The following is a 22,318-nucleotide window of genomic DNA, read 5'->3' as shown; positions in this document are numbered from 1 at the left end:
CGTTGCAGAGTACAGTCTCCGGACGCGTGGGCTCAGTGGCCATGGCTCATGGGCCCAGCTGCTCCGTTTCACGTGGGACCTTCCCAGACCGGGGCACGAACCCGTGTCCCCTGCATCGGCAGGCGGACTCCCAACCACTGCGCCACTAGGGAAGCCCTGAAGCATGTTTTTTAAAACAATCTTTGATTTAAGGAAAGTATATATTCTTTAGTAGCAGTGAGAAAAATAGTACTTGGTATTGTTGGAAACATACTCCATTGTTTGATGATGAATTTTCATTTTTTGATTGTTAAATGTATTTTATTTTCATGGAAACATGTCTTTTCAATATTATTTAAAAATTGATTAAAACATTATCTTTTTCAACATTGCTTTAGGAATATCCGATTTTAATCTTCGTGTTGCATTGCAAACACTTTTGAAAGAGTACTGTGAGGTGTGCAAATCTCCCAAAGAGAACAAATTTTCTAGTTTTCTGCAGACATCTAAGGTTCGACCTCGGAAGAAAGCAAGAAAGTACCTGTATGCAGTAGGTGAGAACCTTTTAAAAAGTAATAGAAATTATTTTCAGGATAAAAACCTTTTAAATTTTTGTTGTTATCATACATGTCAGAATGTGCAGGTATGTCAGATAGGCATACTTAATTTCACATACAGGCTACAGATTTAGAAATTGTATTTATATAGTACAGTGGACACATCTAAGATTAAATAGCTATTTATTTGACATCTGTTATTCTGTGATTTAAATCTTTGGGTTCTTATATACCCAATTATTATCAAATAACTGCCTAAGATATACTGCTTTAAAAATTAAATATTTGAATTCTTGTGAGAAATAGGAAAATAAATCTCACACATTTTAACTATTCACAGCATCTTAGATGGTCGTTAGGGATGATAGGAACTAGTGGTTGCCAAAGTGTGGATATGCAGGATAACCCATAGGAATATCGTATGAACCTTTCCATTTTTATTTTATTTTATTGTAGTGTAGTGTAGTGTAGTATTGTGTAGTTTATTGGCCACCCCGCGCAGCTTGCAGGATCTTAGTTCCCCGACCAGGGATTGAACCCAGGCCACAGCAGTAAAAGTGCCGAGTCGGAACCACTGGCCGCCAGAGAATTCCCTCCATTTTTTTTTAAAAAAAAGCATTAAACCTTATCAGTATTTGATATATATGTCAACAGATTGTCCAGATTTATATACATAATTTATTATATATAAAAACTTTATGTATAGTATAATTTTTAGTATGTATGTCATTGTATAATTTTATATATACTATAATATATAAATGTGTAATTTTTGAGTGCTTGCTAAACTTTTTTAATAATGGGATGTGCAGTCAAAGAAGGATTTCAACTCACTATTTTTTTTTTATTATTAATTAATTAATTTACTTTTTGGCTGTGTTGGGTTTTCGTTGCTGTGCGTGGGCTTTCTTTAGTTGTGGTGAGTGGGAGCTACTCTTCGTTGCAGTGCGTGGGCTTCTCATTGTCATGTCTTCTCCTATTGCAGAGCCCGGTCTCTAGACACGTGGGCTTCAGTAGTTGTGGCACGTGGGCTCAGTAGTTGTGGCTTGTGGGCTCTAGAGCTCAGGCTCAGTAGTTGTGGTGCATGGGCTTAGTTGCTCTGTGGCACGTGGGATCTTCCCGGGACAGGGCTCGAGCCTGTGTCCCCTGCATTGGCAGGTGGATTCTGAACCACTGCGCCACCAGGGAAGCCCCAACTCACTATATTTAACTGAAAAAGCCATTAATAGAAGTCACAATGAAACTTCCTAACTAGACAGATAACCAGTTCCTAGATTTATGTTTCATCTAACATTTGATTATAACCAAGACCAGGTGGTAGAACATTGTGGTTGACCTCATTGCATTTAAGCCATAATCTTTCAGGACCTGGCACGTTTAAGAATAATAGATGTATATATGGAAGACTCTAAAGCACTTATTACTTACTATGCAGTAGTTCTAGACATAGAGGGCTAGATTTTTCTTGTTACTGCCATTTCCATATTTAGCAGTAAGGGATTTGCTGTGTACCTCCTTTCCTTCCTTTATTCAGGTGGATATACTCGGTTGCAGGGGGGTCGTTGGAGTGATAGTAGAGCCCTCAGTTGTGTAGAACGTTTTGACACCTTTAGCCAGTACTGGACCACTGTGTCTTCACTTCATCAGGCTCGATGTGGACTGGGAGTAGCAGTTCTGGGAGGGATGGTCTACGCAATTGGAGGTAATAATGAAAATGTCTTATTTCCCTTATTAGTCTCTAGCTCTAAGTTGACTGCATTCTTATATGCCTTATATATATTGCTAGATACTATGGGGTATATGCAGATACAGTTGTGCTTAATAAATATTTATTGAATAAATGAATGAAAGAAAAAGGAAACATAAGATATTGAATATTTTATACCAGAGGGACATGGTAATTTATTACAAGGCAAATACTTAGGTTTGGTTTTAATGAAAAGTTGTTTATGAAAATGTGGCACCAAAATTTAGATCAACATTTGTGATAAAAAGTTTTTTAATTCTGAGAGCTGCATTATGAATCATTTTTAATTAACCAAGTATCTGGGCAGTGGGATGTATAAAAACCATGTCAGCTAGACATTGGGATATATTTCTTGATTAAAATCACTGTGTTTTCTGAAACTATTACTATAAATTCTAAAATGATTAATGAATAAAATTAAAAGGGGATTTGAATTTGGGAGAGAAATAATTATTAGAGAGGGATCTAAAGAGAAATAAATACTAACACCTTTGATATCAATATTTACTTCTGAATAATTTGTCTTTATAGCAACCAGCCTAGGTAGATCATCTCTAACCTTTACAGCCAGTTTTTTTGCTTTATTTCTATGGGTCATTCTAAAATACTGAAAGCTGTAAATCAAAAATCATATTATTTTCCAACTATGATACCATCAGTTTAAAATGAGAGAGATATAGGGAATATTTGATTTTTATCTTTTGGAGGGAACATAATCATCACTCAAAAACTGTTTATTAAATCAATAAATGTCATGGTGCATCTGAAAATCCTAACAAAGAAATTAGAGTTTTGAGCAATAACCATCTGTCACTATAAAGACTATAACTCTATATAATCTTTGGCTAGAACTCTAATAGTTCTTTTTATGTACATTTCGGCAGTTGCATTGCGTGAACTCTGTCCAGTTTAACCTAGGGTCATAGTGTCCTTTGCGACACTTGCATATATATGTATCCCCTTTCCTGATACCACAGAAGTACAAATGGGAGCCCGTCAAAACTGCTATGACTGGGCTTCCCTGGTGGCGCAGTGGTTGGGAGTCCGCCTGCCGATGCAGGGGACACGGGTTCGTGCCCCGGTCCGGGAAGATCCCACATGCCGCAGAGCGGCTGGGCGCATGAGCCATGGCCGCTGAGCCTGCACGTCCGGAGCCTGTGCTCCGCAACGGGAAAGTTCCGCGTACCGCAAAAAACAAACAAACAAACAAAAACTGCTATGACTTTACTAGCCATTATTAATACTATAAACATTACTATCTTAACATATTACTTAATATATAATTTTTAAATAAATGTTTTTTACCAAAGTAATTCAGATTTGCTGTAGAAAATTTGGTAAACCTGAAGCATATGAAAAAGAAAATAAAAATCACCCATACTATAATCATACCACCCAGAGATAATCACAGTCAATAGTTTATTTCCTTTCAGATACATTCATATCTGGGTTAATATTCTAAGTATTATATTTAAAAATTAAGATATAATTCACATATCATAAAATTCACCATTGAAGTGTACAGTTCAGTGGTTTTTAGTATATTCACAAAATTGTGCAACCATCACCACTAATTCCACATTTTCATCACCACTGCAAAAAGCCACTGTTATCATTTAGGGAAAATTTTATGTGAGTGTAGGGAACTTTTTACTAGCCATGTTCCCAGACTCCAGGTAAGGGTCAACCTTGTGAGCCAGCCTTTCTAACTATAGGCAGTTTTAGGCCTTATGGTGACTCTTTTCTGCACAGTAAGAGTTTCGTATACATCAGGATTCTAGGCCCTCATAAGATTATATGTGCTGCAAATATATTTTCCTACTCCTCTGCTTCATCTTTTACTCTTTTTATGGTATCTTTTGATAAATGAATGTTTTTAATTTTAATGTAGCCAACTCTATTATTTTTTTCCCTTTATGGTTAGTATTTCTTATATCGTTTTAAAGAAATCCTTTGTCTACTCGAAAGTCATGAGGATATATACCTTTATTGTTTTCTAAAATTTTATAGTTTTGCCATTTACATTTATGTCTGTAATTCACCTGTAATTGAATTTTTACGGATAGTATTAGTAAGGAACCAGTTTCATTTTTCTCCCCATATATATAACCAATCCCCAGCGTTTTTGTTTCCCCACTGCTCTGTCATGCAAAATATGTCATATACCAAGTAATCATATATGTGTGGATCTGTTTCTAGAATTTCCTTTCTTTCCTACTGGTCTCTCTGTTTATTCCTATCTTAATTATTAAAGCTCTATTTTAAGTCTGATAGGCTTATTTAATAGGGCATATTCTCTTTCCTTATTATTCTTTTTGGGAGTGCTTGGCTATTTTAGGTCTTTCATACTTCCATATAAAAGTTAGAATTAGTTTATCAAATCTGTTTTTAAAAATAATAATGTATGATTCCACTTATATGAGATACTTGGAGTAGTCAAAACCAAAAAGACAGAAAGTATAATGGTCGTTGCCAGGGGCTGGCGAAGGAGAGAATGGGGAATTATTGTTTAATGGGTATAGAGTTTCAGTTTTACAAGATGAAAAGGATATGGGAATGGATGGTTGTGATGGCTGTACAACAATATGAATGTGTTTAACATCACTGAACTGTATTCTTTTTTTTTTCTGAACTGTATTCTTAAAAATGGTTTACATGGTACATTTTATGTTATGTGTATTTAAATACAATAAAAAAGAAAGCGTTTTTTAAAAACTGGGATTTCGTTAAATCTATAAATCATTTTGGGAATAATCACCTTTACATTGACACTTGTAACTCATCAACATGATACATCTCTTCATTTATTTAGATATTCCTTAATTTAAAACTTTATCTAAATAAAATTTATAAATTATATCCATAAAGTTCTTATAAATTTTTGATTAGATTTACTCTTAGGTGTAGTATATTTTAAAATTCTATTTTAAGTGGTATTTTAAAATGTTTTTTTCATTTTCTATTTGTTGCTAGATAAGCATTGCATTAAAACTCAAACTGTAGCAGAGCCAGCTATCTAAACTATGAAAATACAGAAGTGTTAAAATGCAAATTGTATCCTCAAAAATTACATGGATTGTTTGGGTGGTAGAATTAGAAATAGATAATAGCCCACTTTGCCTCATTAAGTGGGCTTTAATAAATGACAGTGCTATGGATTCAAAATAACACTTGGTGGGCAAATAAATTTTAAAGAATAGTATAAAATCAGATATAATAATTGAATTTCTGACAACACAGAATGCTGCTGAATATTGTTTTGTGGTTCTAGGCTATTAATATTACTAAATCTTCTCATATGTGTCTCTTTTATTTAACTCAGGTGAAAAGGATTCAATGATTTTTGACTGTACTGAATGCTATGATCCTGTTACTAAACAGTGGACAACTGTAGCTTCAATGAATCACCCCCGCTGTGGCTTGGGAGTGTGTGTGTGTTATGGGGCTATCTATGCTTTGGGTAATTATACTCTCCAATTTAAGGATATCTAATATTATTTAAATTCTTAGCCAAATTCTGTTTACTTTAGAAATTTTCCTTCCCTCCCATAAAAAACTTGTGTCTTTTTAGCTTTAAAAGTTCTTATTCTCAAAATTATATTACTTGGGAAATATTGTCAAGTATGGAATTCTTAGAAGGAGATGGACATAAAATATAGATGAGATGTCTAGGGGAGCATTTTAGCTGACTAGTTAAATTTCATGGTTAGGATAACCATTCTGAATACACAGACGTTGTTTCAAAAAGTTGTTTTGCAAAGTACCATATTTCCTATGCAATAGATTGAAGTTTTTGGTTTTGTTTTGTTTTATTTTTTAAAAATCTCTTGTGAGGGCTTCCCTGGTGGCGCAGTGGTTAAGAACCCTCCTGCCAATGCAGGGGACACGGGTTCGAGCCCTGGTCCGGGAAGATCCCACATGCCACAGAGCAACTAAGCCTGTGCGCCACAACTACTGAGCCCACGTGCCACAACTACTGAAGCCTGTGCACCTGGAGGCTATGCTCCACAACAAGAGAAACCACTGCAATGAGAAGCCCATGCACCGCAATGAAGAGTAGACCCTGCTCACTGCAACTAGAGAAAGCCAGCGCACAGCAACAAAGACCCAACGCAGCCAAATATTAAAAAAAAAAATCTCCTGTGAAACCTAGGCAGAGAGTTAAAAGACCCAAGTTCTACTTACAATCAAATTCTAACTTTTCACGTGATCTTGGACAGATAACCTCTCTGGTCCACAGGATAATCATCCATAATATAAAGTTGTCAGATTAGATGTTTTCTAAGGTGTTTTTCTTTTTAAATATTTATTTATTTATTTGGCTACATCGGGTCTTAGTTGCGGCACACGGGACCTTCACTGTGGCATGCGGGATCTCTTCGTCGCGGTGCGCGGGCTCTTCCATTAGTCCGGCGGGCTTCTCTCTAGCAATAGCGCGTGGGCTCTAGAGCACGCGAGCTTAGTTGCCCTGCGGGATGTGGGATCTTAGTTCCCCGACCAGGGATCAAACCAGCATACCCTGCATTAGAAGGCGGATTCTTAAACCACTGGACCACCAGGGAGGTCCCTCTAAGGTGTTTTTCAAAAATAAAATTCCTTTTTTCCAAAAATAATATTTTTCTGTTTGGTTTCAGGTGGTTGGGTTGGAGCTGAGATAGGGAACACCATTGAACGATTTGATTCCGATGAAAATAAATGGGAAGTAGTTGGCAACATGGCTATGTCACGCTACTACTTTGGGTGTTGTGAAATGCAAGGTAATTGCTTTATAAAATATTTTTCCTGAATATATATATTTTAAAAAAACTGTTTGAGCTTGAGGCTTTATTTTCACAAAAGTATATTTTATGTCTGTTAGTTTTGAATAATTGACACTAACAGTGTGGAAATTCTGCTTCTAATCTCTTATATTTTTAAACCTCTTATATCTTTATTTCTGTATTGCCAAAATAATCATTTTTTTCCCCAAAATAAACAGAGCTAGAATTAAGAATTCCAGATGGGCAAAAATACCTAATTAGCAAAATAAGCATTTGAACTGTCATCCATTATTTTATTTTCTGTCCCTTGTAGGCCTTAGTATATATTTCTAAGTAGGGAGAGATTATCAAAAACAATCTTCATAGTGTCATAGGCTTCTTCAGTGTTTTTTTATAGAGTACATTGTGATTCATTACACACACAATGCTATCACAGATTTGAAAAATGTTGTACTACATATTAAAGTGGTATACAGATGTTATTTTAATTGTAATTGTCTGTTATACACTGAGAGGTAATTAATAAGCACTCTCAAATAGAACCTGATTCTCTGTCCAGAATTGGAGAACAGATTTACATGTACCTGTAGAGTAGGAAGCAGTCTGCCCATTGTTATGTGACAATTCAGCCTGCTCTCTTCCCAGCTGAAATTCTTTCTGCCTTCTGAGTACCTTCTCAGATTTCTGCTAGCAGCTAAATACTCAAATTACATGGTGCAGACTATGTTCTATTATTTAATATAGTGTTCTCTAATTGTTTTTTATTTATTATTTTTATCTTCCCATCTAAAATCATAGAGCTAGAGAGGCATCTTGGAGATTCTCTATTTCAACCCCTTTATTTTTAGATGAGGAAGCTGAAGATCAGGAGGCTGTGAGTTGTCTTTTCTCATAGTTGGTTACTAGCAAAGCTGGAGCTAGAACCCAAGTTTACTAACATTTAGCTCATGTTTCTTAAAATGCCATTCCTTGGGACTTCCCTGGTGGCCCAGTGTTAAGACTCTGCACTCCCAATGCACGGTGCATGGGTTTGATCCCTGCTCAGGGAACTAGATTCTCCATGCTGAAACTAAAGATCCCGCATGCCGCAACAAAGATCCCACACGCGGCAACAAAGATCCTGTGTGCCGCAACTAAGACCCCGTGCAGCCAAATAAATTTTTTTAAAATGCCATTCCTTATAACTTCTCACTTTAGACCTCTAGGAACAACAGTAGACACTCAAAAAAAATAATTGTTGATTGTCAGAACCATTATTTTCAAGTTAAATTTAATAAGGAACTCTGTGAATTGCAGTCTACTGTACAGTATCTGATACCTTAATCTAGCCATGAACTATTCTAATTTAAATTCATTTTGTCCATCTGAGCAACCGTTAGGTTGTCACCAACAGGGTCATGTCATTCCCAGTTTAAGTGTATGACAGTTTTTAAGGGGGAACAAATCCTTCTCCCCATCCTTTTTTACCTATATGTGGTAGCAGTGGATCTGGAACTTGAGATCATTAAGCAAACAATAAGATCGGAAATCCTTGTCTGACAAATTGTTTTGTTATAGCATCATTAAGTTCTTTGACAATTCAATGCCACTTTAAATTCATACCCCTAATTCTTTGTAACATTCTTAAATGAGAGCTGTGATAAACTAGACAGAAGTCAATTTTCTCTCTTAAAAGAATATTGTAAGCCCTGCATTAAGTATAATATCAGATAGCAAACTTAAATCACAATTATTACTTTTTATAATTATTTGTATCCTATTTTCTGTAGCATCTGAGCAAAAATATTCCATTTCCAGGTTTAATTTATGTGATTGGGGGCATCAGCAATGAAGGAATAGAGCTTCGTTCTTTTGAAGTTTATGATCCACTTTCCAAGCGTTGGTCTCCACTTCCTCCAATGGGAACCAGAAGAGCATATCTTGGGGTGGCTGCACTCAATGACTGCATCTATTCTATTGGAGGGTGGAATGAGACACAAGATGCTCTTCACACTGTAGAAAAATATTCCTTTGAAGAGGTAGGTTGGATGATTTCAATTGTTCAGTGTCCTGTTATTCTTTTAATGTCTGTAATGATCTGTAGTGCTGTGTATTCTTTCATTCATGATATTATTTATAGGTTTTTTCCCTCTTTTTTTTTTCTTTTCAAAGAATCAACTTTTGGTGTCATTGATTTTTTTCTATTGATTGTCCATCTTCTATTTCATTGATTTCTGTTACTATTACTATTTCTTTCCTTTCTTCTATTTATTTTGGGTTCAATTTGCTCTTCTTTTTCTAGATTCTTAAAGTAGAAACTCAGATGATTGATTTTTAGACCTTTCTTTTTCTAGAATATAAATCTTTAAAGCTCTAAATTGTTTTCAAGCAGTGCTTTAACTGCATCCCACACATTCTGATATATTGTATTTTAGTTACCATTTACCTCAAAATCGCTTTTAATTTCCCTGGTAATTTCTTCTTTGACCAATGAGTTGTTACAAGTATTTTATTTAATTTCCAAATATTTGGGGATTCTCTAGATATCTTTATGTTATTGGTTTAATATAATTCTACTGTGATCACAGAGCATATTTTATGTGATTTCTGTCTTGGTAAATGTTTCACGTGCACCTGAAAAGAATTTGTATTCTGCTGTTGTTGAGAATAGTGTTCTATAAATGTCAGTTAGGTCAAGTTGGTTAGCATTCAGGTCTTTTGTAGTCTTTCTTTTTTTTTTTTGGCCACACGGTGAGGCTTGTGGGATCTTAGTTCCCTGACCAGGGATTGAACCCATGCACCCTGCAATGGAAGTGCAGAGTCCTAACCACTGGACTGCCAGGGAATTCTCTTCCCTAGTTTTTCTAATTTGTTCAATTGTTTTGTCAATTACTAAGGAAGAAGTGTTGAAATCTCTATCTGTAATTATGGATTTGCCTGTTTCTCCTTTCATTCCCGTCAGGTTTTGCTTCACATATTTTGAATCTCTGTTATTAAATGTGTATACGTTGATTATTATATCTTCTTGATGAATTGATCTTTTTATAGCCATGAAATGTTTTTATCTCTGGCAGTATTCTTTGCTCTGAAGTCTATTTTATCTGATATTAAGGTAGCCAAGCTATCTTTTGATTAGTATTTGCATTGTATATCTTTTTCTTTCCTTCTACTTTAAATCTATGTCTTTAAAAACTACATCTCTTGTAAGATAACACATAGTTGTGGTCTGTTTTTTCCTACAATTTGACAATCTCTGACTTTCAAGTGGGGTCCTTAGAATTTTTACTATTTATATATAATGTAATTATAGATACAGTTGGGTTTTAGACTCTTATTTTGCTGTTTTTCTATTTACACAATCCATCCTTGCTTTTTCCTCTTTTCTGTCTTTTTTTTTGGCTGCACCACACGGCATGTTGGGATCTTAGTTCCCCAAGCAGGGATCGAAACCACACCCCCTGCAGTGGAAGCACAGAGTCTTAACCACTGGACAACCAGAGAAGTCCCCTTTTCTGTCTTTATATTGTTATTGTTTTAGTATTCCATTTTATTTCTTTTGTCCAATTAACTATATCTCTTCACTCTTTTTCTTAGTGGTTGCTTTTGGGTTTGCATTATATATAATAGGTATTTTAATGCATTACATCTACATTCAAATAATATCATACCAGTTCACTTTTTTTTTTACATCTTTATTGGATTATAATTGCTTTACAGTGTTGTGTTAGCTTCTGCTGTACAACAAAGTGAATCAGCTATGTGTATACATATATCCCCTCCCTCTTGAGCCTTCCTCCCACCCTCCCCATCCCACCCCTCTAGGTCATCACATAGCACCAAGCTGATCTCCCTGTGCTATACAGCAGCTTCCCACTATCTATTTTACTGTTGGTAGTGTATATGTGTCAGTGTTACTCTCTCAGTCCGTCCCAGCTTCCCCTTCCCACCCTGTGTCCACAAGTCCATTCTCTACATCTCTATTCCTGCCCTGCCACTAGGTTCATCAATACCATTTTTCTACGTTCCATATATATGTATTAGCATATGGTATTTTTCTCTTTCTATTTACTTCACTCTGTATGACAGACTCTAGGTCCATCCACCTCACTACAAATGACTCAATTTTGTTCCTTTTTATGGCTGAGTAATATTCCATTGTATATATGTACCACATCTTCTTTATCCATTCATCTGTCAATGGATATTTAGGTTGCTTTCATGTCATGGCCATTGTAAATGGTGCTGCAGTGAACACTGTGGTACATGTATCTTTTTGAATTATGGTTTTCTCAGGGTATATGCCCAGTAGTGGGATTGCTGGGTCGTATGGTAGTTCTATTTTTAGTTTTTTAAGGAACCTCCATACGGTTCTCCATAGTGGCTGTATCAATTTACATTCCCACCAACAGTGCAAGAGGGTTCCCTTTTCCCCACACCCTCTCCAGCACTTATTGTTTGTAGATTTTTTGATGATGGCCATTCTGACTGGTGTGAGTGATACCTCATTGTGGTTTTGATTTGCATTTCTCTAATGATTTGCCACTTCACTTTTTTTTTTAAAGAATTTTTATGTATGTATGTATGTATTTATTTATTTATATTTTTTGGCTGCATTGGGTCTTCGTTACTGCGCATGGGCTTTCTCTAGTTGCAGCGAGCAGGGGCTACTCTTTGTTGCGGTGCACGGGCTTCTCATTGTGGTGGCTTCTCTTGTTGCAGAGCATGGGCTCTAGGTGCGCAAGCTTCAGTAGTTGTGGCATGCGGGCTCAGTAGTTGTGGCTCATGGGTTCTAGAGCTCAGGCTCAGTAGTTGTGGCGCACAGGCTTAGTTGCTCTGTGGCATGTGGGATCTTCCCAGACCAGGGCTTGAACCCATGTCCCCTGCATTGGCAGGTGGATTCTTAACCACTGCGCCACCAGGGAAGTCCTGCACTTCACTTTTAATGTAAGAAACCTACAAAAACATACTTACGTTTCTCCCTTCCATCCTTTGTGCTATTGTTGTACATTTTACTACTATATATATAGTAGACCCTACAATATGTTGCTGTTGTATTTGCTTAAACAGTCAATTATATATAAGTAAATTTTATTGAGAAAATATTTCATAATTATGCATATATTTACCATTTCTAGTTCTAGTCATTGTGTACAACTAAGTTTCTATCTCATATCATTTTCTTTTAGCCTGAAGAACTTCCCTTAATATTTCTTTTTGTGCTGGTCTGCTGGCAATGATTCTCTAAGCTTTCATTTTCTGAAACTATTTTTCTACCATCATTTTTGAGAGATACTTTGCTAAGTATAGAATTTTAGGTTGTTCTTTTTTTCCCCCATCACTTAACATTGTTGTTTACTTATCTTCTTGCATTGTTTCTTTTTCTTTATAATTTTTAATGGAATATAGTTGATTTACAATGTTGTGTTAGTTCCTGCATTGTTTCTGATGAGAAGTCAGTAGTCATTCTTATCCTTGTTCCCCCATGTATGTAATGTCTTTTTTTTTCCTTTGACAGTTTTTTTTTTAATATTTATTTATTTTTTGGCTGCATTGGGCCTTAGTTGTGGCATGTGGGCTTTTCATTGTAGTGCATGGGCTTCTGTCTAGTTGTGGTGCCCAGGCTCAGTAGTTGCTACGTGCAGGCTTTGTTGCCCCGTGGCATGTGGGCTCTTAGTTCCACCAGGGATTGAACTGGCGTCCCCTGCATTGCAAGATGGATTCTTAACCACTGGGCCATCAGGGAAGTCCCTCTTTGACAGTTTTTAAGATTTTTCTCTTTATCATGGGCTTCCAGTAATTTGAATATGGTATGTCTTGTTGGATTTTGGTGTTTAACCTGCTTGGAATTCATTGAACTTCTTGAACCTGTGGAATTATAGCTTCCATCAGATTGGAATGTTTTCAGCCTTATTCCTTCAAATATTCTCCTGCTGTCTTTCTGGGACTTAAGTAACATGCATGTAAGGCCACTTGATATTGCCCCATAGGTCACTGAGGCTCTGTTAATTTCTTTCCATCCTTTTTCTCTCTGTACTTCAGTTTGTTTTTGTTGGTTTTGTTTTACAGCTCTACTGAGGTATAATTGACAAATAAAAATTGTATGATTTTAAGGTGTACAGTGTGATGTTTTGCTATATGTATACATTGTGAAATGTATACATACATTGTGAAATGATTATCACAATCAAGCTAATTGACATACCCATCAACTCACATAGCTCCCTTTTCCTTTTTTTTTATGTGTGTGGTGAGAGCACTTAAGATCAGCCTTCTTAGTAAATTTCAAGTATACAGTATAGGGGCTTCCCTGGTGGCGCAGTGGTTGAGAGTCCGCCTGCCGATGCAGGGGACACGGGTTCTTGCCCCGGTCCAGGAAGATCTCATATGCCGCGGAGTGGCTGGGCCCATGAGCCATGGCCGCTGAGCCTGCGTGTCCAGAGCCTGTGCTCCGCAACGGGAGAGGCCACAACAGTGAGAGGCCTGCGTACTGCAAAAAAAAAACCAAAAAAACAATATAGTATTCTTAACTATAGTCACCATGCTGTACATTAGATTGCTAGAACTTACTCATCCTGCATAACTGAAACTTTGTTCTCTGTGCTTCAGTTTGGATAGTTTCTCTTGCTGTGTCTTCAAGTTCATTAATCAATGTCTAAACTTTTAATTTGCAGTGTCTAATTCCATTTAGGAAAATTTTCATTTCAGGTATTATATATTTTAGCTCTAGAAGATCTTTTTGGTTGTTGCTTTTTAAGTGTCTTCCATTTCTCTCCTCATCATTTTCATGTTTTCTTTTAGATCCTGGAATATATTTATGATGTCTGTTTTAAAGTTCTTGTCTGCTAATTCTATTATCTTGTCATTTTTGGATCTGTATCTGTTGAAATATTTCTTCCTGGTTTAAGTCAGAGTGTTTTTGCTTTTCCACATTTCTAGTAACTGATTGGATGTTGGACATTGTGAATGTTATGTTGTTGAGTATTTGGATTTTGTCTTCTTCCTATAAGAAGTGTTGAGTTTAGTTTTGATAGGCAGTTAAATTATTTGCAAATAAGATTGATTTATTTGAGACTTGTTTTTAAGCTTTGTAGGGAAGGTCTAGAAGATCTAGGTCTTTTAGGTATAGTTTAGCCCTACCACTGAAGTATGGCCCTGCTTGACTCTCTACTGTATGCCCTAGCTGTTCAACAAGGTCTCTTCATTTTGGCTTGTCAAAACTAGAATATCATAAAGACGCAGATGTAGAGAATGGACTTGAGGACCCTGGTGGGGAAGGGGAAGTGGGGACAAAGTGAGAGAGTAGCATTGACATATATACACTACCAAATGTAAAATGGATAGCTAGTGGGAAGCTGCGGCATAGCACAGGGAGATCAGCTCGATGCTTTGTGATGATCTAGAGGGTTGGGATAGAGAGGGTGGGAGGGAGGTGCAAGAGGGAGGGGATATGGGGATATATGTATATATATGGCTGATTCACTTTGTTGTACAGCAGAAAATAACACAACATTGTAAAGCAATTACACTCCAATAAAGATATAAAAAAACAACTAGAATATCATCCAATCTTGTGTGAGCTCTGAGAATTGTTAAGCTTACAACTCCTCTAAAGGAAAACTGTTTCTTCGCTCACAATATTTTGACACCAAATATGTGGGTTTTCCACACCAAGCTCTTCTCCAATTCTCTGTGGACACCACCAACTGGGTGTCCTACAAGTCAGTTCAGTTCTGACACTAACTATCCCACAGTTTAAGGGCTCAGTCCCACAAGACTGCCCCTCACTTTAGATGCCAGTCCTCAGGTTAACCACTGACTTGTTTACAAATTAAGGGTTCCCATGATCCCTTCCTCAGGTTCAATAATTCACCATAATGGCTCACAGAACTCAGGGAAACACTTTACTTAACTATTAACAGTTTATTATAAAGGATATTATTATAAATATAGAATAATAGAATATAATATAGAATATAATAGAATATATAATTTTTATATTCTATATTATTATAAAGGATACAAATGAATAGCCAGATGAAGAGGTACATACAGCAAGATCCAGAAGTGTCTGGATTACAGGTTTCTGCCCCGGTGAAGTTTGGGGTATCACTTTCCTGGCATGTGGATGTGGTCATCAAACCAGAAGTTCTCCAAACCCCATAGTTTAGGGATTTTTATGGAGGCTTCATCACATAGGCATGATCAATTATTATTTCAACCTCCAGCCCCTCTCTCCTCCCAGGATGATAGGGTGTGGATTGAACATTCCAAGCTTCTAATTTGGGCTTGATCTTTCTGGTAAAATGCTCCCATCCTGAGGTTATACAGGATCGTACCAAGAGTTGCCTTATTAAGGAGGAGACATTCCTATCACCCAGGAAATTCCAAGGGATTTAGGAGCTCTGTGTCAAGAACTGGGGTCAGAGAACAAATATATGTCTAACTATGTCACATCCTCCTATTAGTTGTTTTTTGACTGTTCTCATAGGGTCTCATTTTTTTTCTTTTTTTTCCACTTAAAAAATTTTTTTAAACTTTTTCTTTGTTGTTGTTTTTTATTATTATTTTTATTTTCTTTCATTGAGTGTCATTTTATGCATGCATAGTTTAGGGGTATTCAGCCAGACTCAGGGGAACCTCTGTCCTCTAGCACTCTTCCTTGCAAATCTCAACTGCATAATCCTCTCTAAACTCTGATTTCTGTCTCCTGGATCAACTGACTGTCATACTCTGCTTGGGATTCCCTTCCCTGTACTGCTATTCACAAAGCCCTCCAGGCAGAAAGCCTGGACAACCATGGAGCTCACATTGTTTATTTCTTTTTCTGAATCACAGTTTTTCATTGCCTGTTGTCCATTGTCTGAGGACTTCATATAGTTTGTTGAGTTTTCTAGGTCTTTATGGTAGGAGGGCAAGTTTGGTAACAATTACTCTATCATGACTGAAAGTAGAAATCCATTCTGTTTCCATCCTTTTAACATGATTCCATCATTCACTGAGCATTTCTTTACTATCTGACATAATAAAATATTTCAAGTACAAGAAAGCTTATACTTCTCTGATCTGGCCCTGGAATCAGTCATTTCTCCAAGAAGCATTAGTTCCTCTTAGTGAAGGACAGTATTTAGAAACCAAGATTAGGCACTCAGAGTACTCATTGCTACTGGGGTATTGCTGCTTCTAGGTATTTTCAGTAAACAGCTAAACATAAACAGTAAACAGCAAATGTATATATGTGTATATATGTATTCACACACATATTCATTTGTAAGTATTTCTATATCTGTGTATATATGTTATAAAACCATGAGTTCACAATGATAGCACCAATTCCAGTATACCTCAGATTCTTTCAGGACTTCGCCATTCCCATGTTTGTAAATACCTTCTCTATCAGTTAAAAACTTGGCTTCTCTATTTACTTATTTGTTCAATGAAACAAATCTACCTACCATACTAGCTGTCTTCTTCACCTGCCACCTCTGCATATTACCCATCTTATCACTGTCCATATGAGCGCCCCATTATTCTTTCATGCCCTCAGTTACTAGGTTGATGCAATTATGCTAGGAAAAGAAGAGAAAGTAGGTTGTATCTTCATTGAGTCACTGTTCTACCATGCATTTGTTTATTAGTCCATTTATTCATTCACAAATACTTACAGACCTGGGGAAACAAAGGCAAACTAAATATATAAGGCCCCAGCTCTCAAGAAGCCTACATTCTAGTGGGGAATGTAGAGAAATAAATAGACAAACAATTGCATTACAGTTTATTAAGTGCTGGGATAATGGAAGTACAAGGTGTGTTATGCCATAGACTTATAGGTTAGCCAATTTTTTCCCAAATTAATTGCCATGGAATACTATTTTTTTGCATTGTTAATAGGAATTTGGTAACACGAGTTGCCCTGGTCAGTTATACTTACGGAAAGTTGGATTAAACAAAGTTGAATATGTTTCTTACAGGACTTCTTTACACTATTTATTTATTTATTTATTTATTTACTTTTTATAAATTTATTTATTTATTTTTGGCTGTGTTGGGTCTTCGTTTCTGTGCGAGGGCTTTCTCTAGTTGTGGCAAGTGGGGGCCACTCTTCATCGCGGTGCGCGGGCCTCTCACTGTCGCAGCCTCTCTTGTTGCGGAGCCCAGCCTCCAGACGCGCAGGCTCAGTAGTTGTGGCTCACGGGCCCAGTTGCTCCGTGGCATGTGGGATCTTCCCAGACCAGGGCTCGAACCCGTATCCCCTGCATTGGCAGGCAGATTCTCAACCACTGCGCCATCAGGGAAGCCCCTACACAATTTATTAAATAATGTACCTCATGAATCTTTATGCTAAGTCTCTCAAATTTAATTGACCACACAACCGTTGCTTTTGTTTGTGAAACATCTTGGGGAAGAAAAGTGTTTCAGGGAACATATTTTATGAAATATGAGTTAGTGTTATTTGAATTTTATGGTTCTTAAACTAGTTTTGGTTATTAAAACATTCAAAACCTAAAGATTTTTAAATTTACTTTTTTCTCTTTTTAAGTAGAAAGGATTTTTATTTTTATATTTTTTTATTGAAATATAATTCACAAACCAAACACTTGAGTTGTTTCAGTATTTTGGCCATTATGAACAGTGCTGCTATGGACATTTGTGTACATGTTTTTTTTTTGTGGACTGAGTGTTTTCATTTCTCTTGGGAATATACCTAGGAGTGGAATTGCTAGGTCATATGGTAACTCTATGTTTAACCTTTTGGGGCACTGCCAGGTTGTTTTCTAAAGGGGCTATACCATTTTACATAACCATAAGCAGTAGATGAGGGTTCTAATTTCTCTACATCAAATGCTTATTATTTATCTTTTTTTTTATTATAGCTGACCTAGTAGGTGTGGACTGGTATCTCATTGTGGTTTTGACTGGTACTTTCCTGATGGCTAATTAGGTTGAGCATCTTTTTTTTTTTTTTTTTTTTTGAGGTACGCGGGCCTCTCACTGTTGTGGCCTGTCCCGTTGCGGAGCACAGGCTCTGGACACGCAGGCTCAGCGGCCATGGCTCACGGGCCCAGCCGCTCCATGGCATGTGGGATCTTCCCGGACCGGGGCACAAACCCATGTCCCCTGCTTCGGCAGGCGGACTCTCAACCACTGCGCCACCAGGGAAGCCCAGGTTGAGCATCTTTTATGTGCTTATTGGTCATTTATCCTTCTTTGAAGAAAAATCTGTTCTAATTTTGTCCATTTTAAAATGGATTATTTGTCTTTTTATTACTGAGATATGAGTTCGTTATATATTCTAGATGCAAGTCCTTTGTCAGATATATGACTTGCAAAATTGTTTTCCCATCCTATGGTTTTCTTCATTTTCTTGATGGTATTCTTAGAAGCACAAAAGTTTTTAATTTTAATGTCCAATTTATTTTTTTCGCTTGTTGCTTGTGCTTTTGGTGTTATAACTAAGAAACCGTTGCTTAATTCAAGATCATGAAGATTTATGCCTACTCTTTCTTTTAAGTTTTACAGTTATATTTAGGTTTTTCATTAATTTTTGAGTTAATTTTTGTATATGGTGTGAGGAAGAGGTCCACCTTCATTCTTTTACATGTGGTAACCAGTTGTCCCAGCACCATTTGTTGAAAAGACTCTTTTCCATTTGATTGTCTTGGTATCTTTGTTGAAAATCAGTTGACCATAAATGTGAGGGTTTATTTCTGGACCCTTAATTCTATTCATTTATCTATATGTTTATTCTTATGCCATTACCACACTGTCTTAGTTACTGTAGCTCTGTGGTTTGAAATCAGAAATTGTGAGTCCTCCAACTTGGAATTTCTTTTTAAAAGTTGGTTTGGCTGTTCTGGGTCCCTTGAATTCCATATGAATTTTAGGATCAGCTTGTCAGTTTCTACCAAGAAGCCAGCAGGGTATTGATAGGGATTACATTGAATCTGAGATCAACCTGGGGAGTATTGCCATCTTAACAATATTAGGTCTTTTCATCTTGAACATGGGATGTCTTTCCATTTATTTAGGTCTTCTTCAGTTTGTTTCAACAGTGTTTTATAGTTTTCAGTATCTTGCATTTTGTTGGTTAAACTTATTCCTAAATATTTTATTATGTTTGATCCTATTATAAATTGAATTTTCTTAATTTCATGTTCAGCTTTTTTCATTCCTAGTGTATAATAATTTGATCAATTTTTGTATATTCATCTTATATCCTGAAACCTTGCAGCACTTGTACTCTAATATGTTTTTGTGGATTCCTTAGGATTTTCTATGTACAAGATCATGTCATCTATAATTAGAGATCATTTTATTTTTTCCTTCCAATCTGGATGGCTTTTATTTCATTTTCTTTACTAATTGCCCTTGCTAGACCCTCCAGTATAATCTTGAATAGAAATGGCAAAAGTAGAATTTTTGTTTTGTTGTAAAGCATAATTTTGATTCTCATGTGTGACAAGTTTCAAACTTTAGTGATATTTCAGGTTCCTTTCACTTTCTAATTGGTCTCCATTATATGGGGGGAATAGAGAAAGTGAACTTTCTGAGGGCGCTTTCTCTTGCTAATGTTTTTCTATGGCTAAACATGAATAGATTTTCAGTTCAAAGTTAAGTGCTTATCAGTAATGTTACCTTGGTTTTTCATGCATAAATCTGAAATGTTATTGTTATTTACTGTCTACTAAAGTCCTACATTATAGATTCAAACCCTAAAGATAATGTAAAACATGTTTCTGGTTTTACAGAGTTTATTTTGAGGGGACTCAAAATAAAAAGCAAATTGTAGTTAATACACTGATAGAAATGAAAGATAAACATTACTGAATGAGCCCCATGATTCCCTTACTCTTCTTGTCCAGAGCCATTTTTGTAGGGGAGCAAAGGTTAGCTCTCCCTAATGATAAACATAAACCCAACATCCTGATTTATCTTAACCAGCTATAGGTATTTTTGTGAATATATCTATCTTTTAAAATGAGTATTTTTTCAGCTGTGAAAACTTTGTGATGTATTCTGTAATTTCATATAATCAAATAGCCTTCAAGTTTAATATGGTCCTTCAATTTCAAAGGATTGTCCCTGGTGTTGGTATTTCAGAATTTCATTTAAGTTCAGATCAGCATCTATAATGTGCTGGTTCTATACTGGGTACCGGGATATGAAGCTCATTAAGTTGCTCTCCTCAAAAAGTTCACTCTCTAGCACTGATGAATAATCTTTTTTCATCTTTTATGACTTTATAAACTTTGTGCATCATATGCTTTATTTTCAGATTCTTTTTTTTTAATCTGGAAACTTTTTCTTTTCTCTCTTGATTATTTCTCAGGAACTTTATTAGCTTTCCTGTTTTCTGGGTATAGACATTTTCCCTGGAGTAAGACTTTACAGTCATTTTGGATATAGCAGCTTATTGAAATTTCTTCAGTGAATAATGTATACCAGGAGTTAGCAAACTTTCTATTAAAAGGCCGGATAGTAAACATTTTAGGCCTTGGGGGCCACATACAATCTCTTCTTTTTCCATATATATTTTTTTTAAAACATTTTTAAAAATATTTATTTATTTATTTGGCTGTGTTGGGTCTTAGTTGCGGCATGTGGGATCTTCGTTGCTACATGCAAGATCTTTAGTTGCAGCAATGCGGGATCTTTAGTTGTGGCATGCAGGTTCTTTAGTTGTGGCACACAGGATTTTAGTTGCAGCATGTGAACTCTTAGTTGCAGCATGCAGGATCTAGTTCCCTGACCAGGGATCAAACCCAGGCCCCCTGCATTGGGAGCATGGAGTCTTAGCCACTGGACCACCAGGGAAGTCCCTTAAATAACCTTTTAATATGGAAAGATCATTCTTAGTTTGTAGGCTTACAAAAATAGGCCCTAGTTTCCAATGCCTAATCTGTACTGCCTTTCTGAAAATATGTTTTGCAAATTACTAACTGCACCAGATGGTCCTTGAAAAAAGGAATCCATGTTTGAATAAATTTGGCCAGTGTTGTTTACTGTATTGTTCTCTTGGAGATTTATAAGACCTATTATATTAAAGATTTTAAAAAGTCCTTCCAGACTTCCCTGGTAAATTTCTAGATTATCTCCTGGTGACCATAATTTATAATTAATCACAGATATATTTTTCATTACTTTCCTCTAAATTCACTACTTTAAACTTCAGTTTAAAATGTTCTATATACTTATATGACCGATTGTGAGTTTGAAATTTAAACATGTAAAAAGAACCAGAGGGACTTCCGTGGTGGTCCAGTGTGTAAGACTCAGTACTCCCAATGCAGGGGGCCCAGGTTCCATCCCTGGTCGGGGAACTAGATCCCACATGCATGCCACAACTAAGAGTTCGCATGCCGCAACTAAAAGATCTCGAGTGCTGCAACGAAGATCCCCGCGTGCCGAAATTAAGCCCCGGCACAGCCTAAATAAATAAATATTAAAAGAATAAATAAAAATTTTTAAAAAGAACCAGAGTATCTAATTTCTCAGCACTTTTCTCTGTTACCATGTTATGGCACTGCTAACTTCTTTTTTTCTCTTATCCAGGAAAAGTGGGTTGAAGTTGCTTCAATGAAAGTGCCTAGAGCAGGCATGTGTGCTGTGGCAGTCAACGGGCTTCTGTATGTTTCTGGAGGTCGATCTTCCAGCCACGATTTCTTGGCCCCAGGTACCTTGGACTCAGTTGAAGTTTATAACCCTCATTCAGATACATGGACAGAAATTGGTAACATGATCACCAGTCGTTGTGAAGGAGGTATTGCTGTACTATGAAATAGTAAGCATAAGAGAGCACAGGAAACATTTTGAAAATACAGGATCTCACCTTTTGCAAATCACACTTGTGTTTGGTGATAGGACCCTTTCATCTGTTGAGTTTTCTGTGAATTTGGTAGATAAATGAGATACAAATAGATAGATAAATGAGTAAAAAATAATTTTTTTAAAAGAATTTGAGTGAGAAGCGATATGGATATATCCTAAATCAATAAAGAGTTCACACAAACTTGCCAAGCTTACCAGTAGATATGCTGTTTATGCTCTAGAATTGTCCAATTAGGAGTAGAGTCCTATTTGTAAAAATGATTTGCCAGAAGCTTCTTGGCAAATAGTCCCTTTAGCTGCTTCTCCAGTGCAGTTAAGCTGTAACATGACCATTGTGTCATTTAAGAATATCAATGAGACAGTTTAAAGATATCTATACATTCATGATTCAATCCAGAGTGCAATTTTCCATGGTCATAGTTTACCCTACAAAGAAAAGCCAATGAAGCAACTTCCTACTTTTATTTTAT

At 36.4% G+C, this 22,318-nt stretch overlaps 1 protein-coding gene across 1 annotated transcript in view; it reads left to right on the top strand.

The window, feature by feature from the left end:
- Positions 1-21,927, top strand: part of IPP (intracisternal A particle-promoted polypeptide) — a 38,794-nt gene extending 16,867 nt beyond the window's left edge. The window contains exons 4-9 of the mRNA XM_007450375.1: positions 378-533; positions 2,071-2,238; positions 5,606-5,743; positions 6,918-7,040; positions 8,841-9,061; positions 21,573-21,927. Coding sequence (XP_007450437.1) covers positions 378-533; positions 2,071-2,238; positions 5,606-5,743; positions 6,918-7,040; positions 8,841-9,061; positions 21,573-21,797 — 1,031 coding nt within the window. The 3' untranslated portion in view covers positions 21,798-21,927. The remainder of the gene's footprint in view (positions 1-377; positions 534-2,070; positions 2,239-5,605; positions 5,744-6,917; positions 7,041-8,840; positions 9,062-21,572) is intronic.
- Positions 21,928-22,318: the final 391 nt, after the last annotated feature.

The sequence above is a fragment of the Lipotes vexillifer genome, unplaced genomic scaffold, assembly GCF_000442215.2.
Source record: "Lipotes vexillifer unplaced genomic scaffold, Lipotes_vexillifer_v1.1 scaffold961, whole genome shotgun sequence".
NCBI classification, from domain to species: Eukaryota; Metazoa; Chordata; class Mammalia; order Artiodactyla; family Lipotidae; genus Lipotes; species Lipotes vexillifer.
Note: the sequence above shows the minus strand (reverse complement) of the source record. Positions and strands in the feature narration are given on the sequence as shown.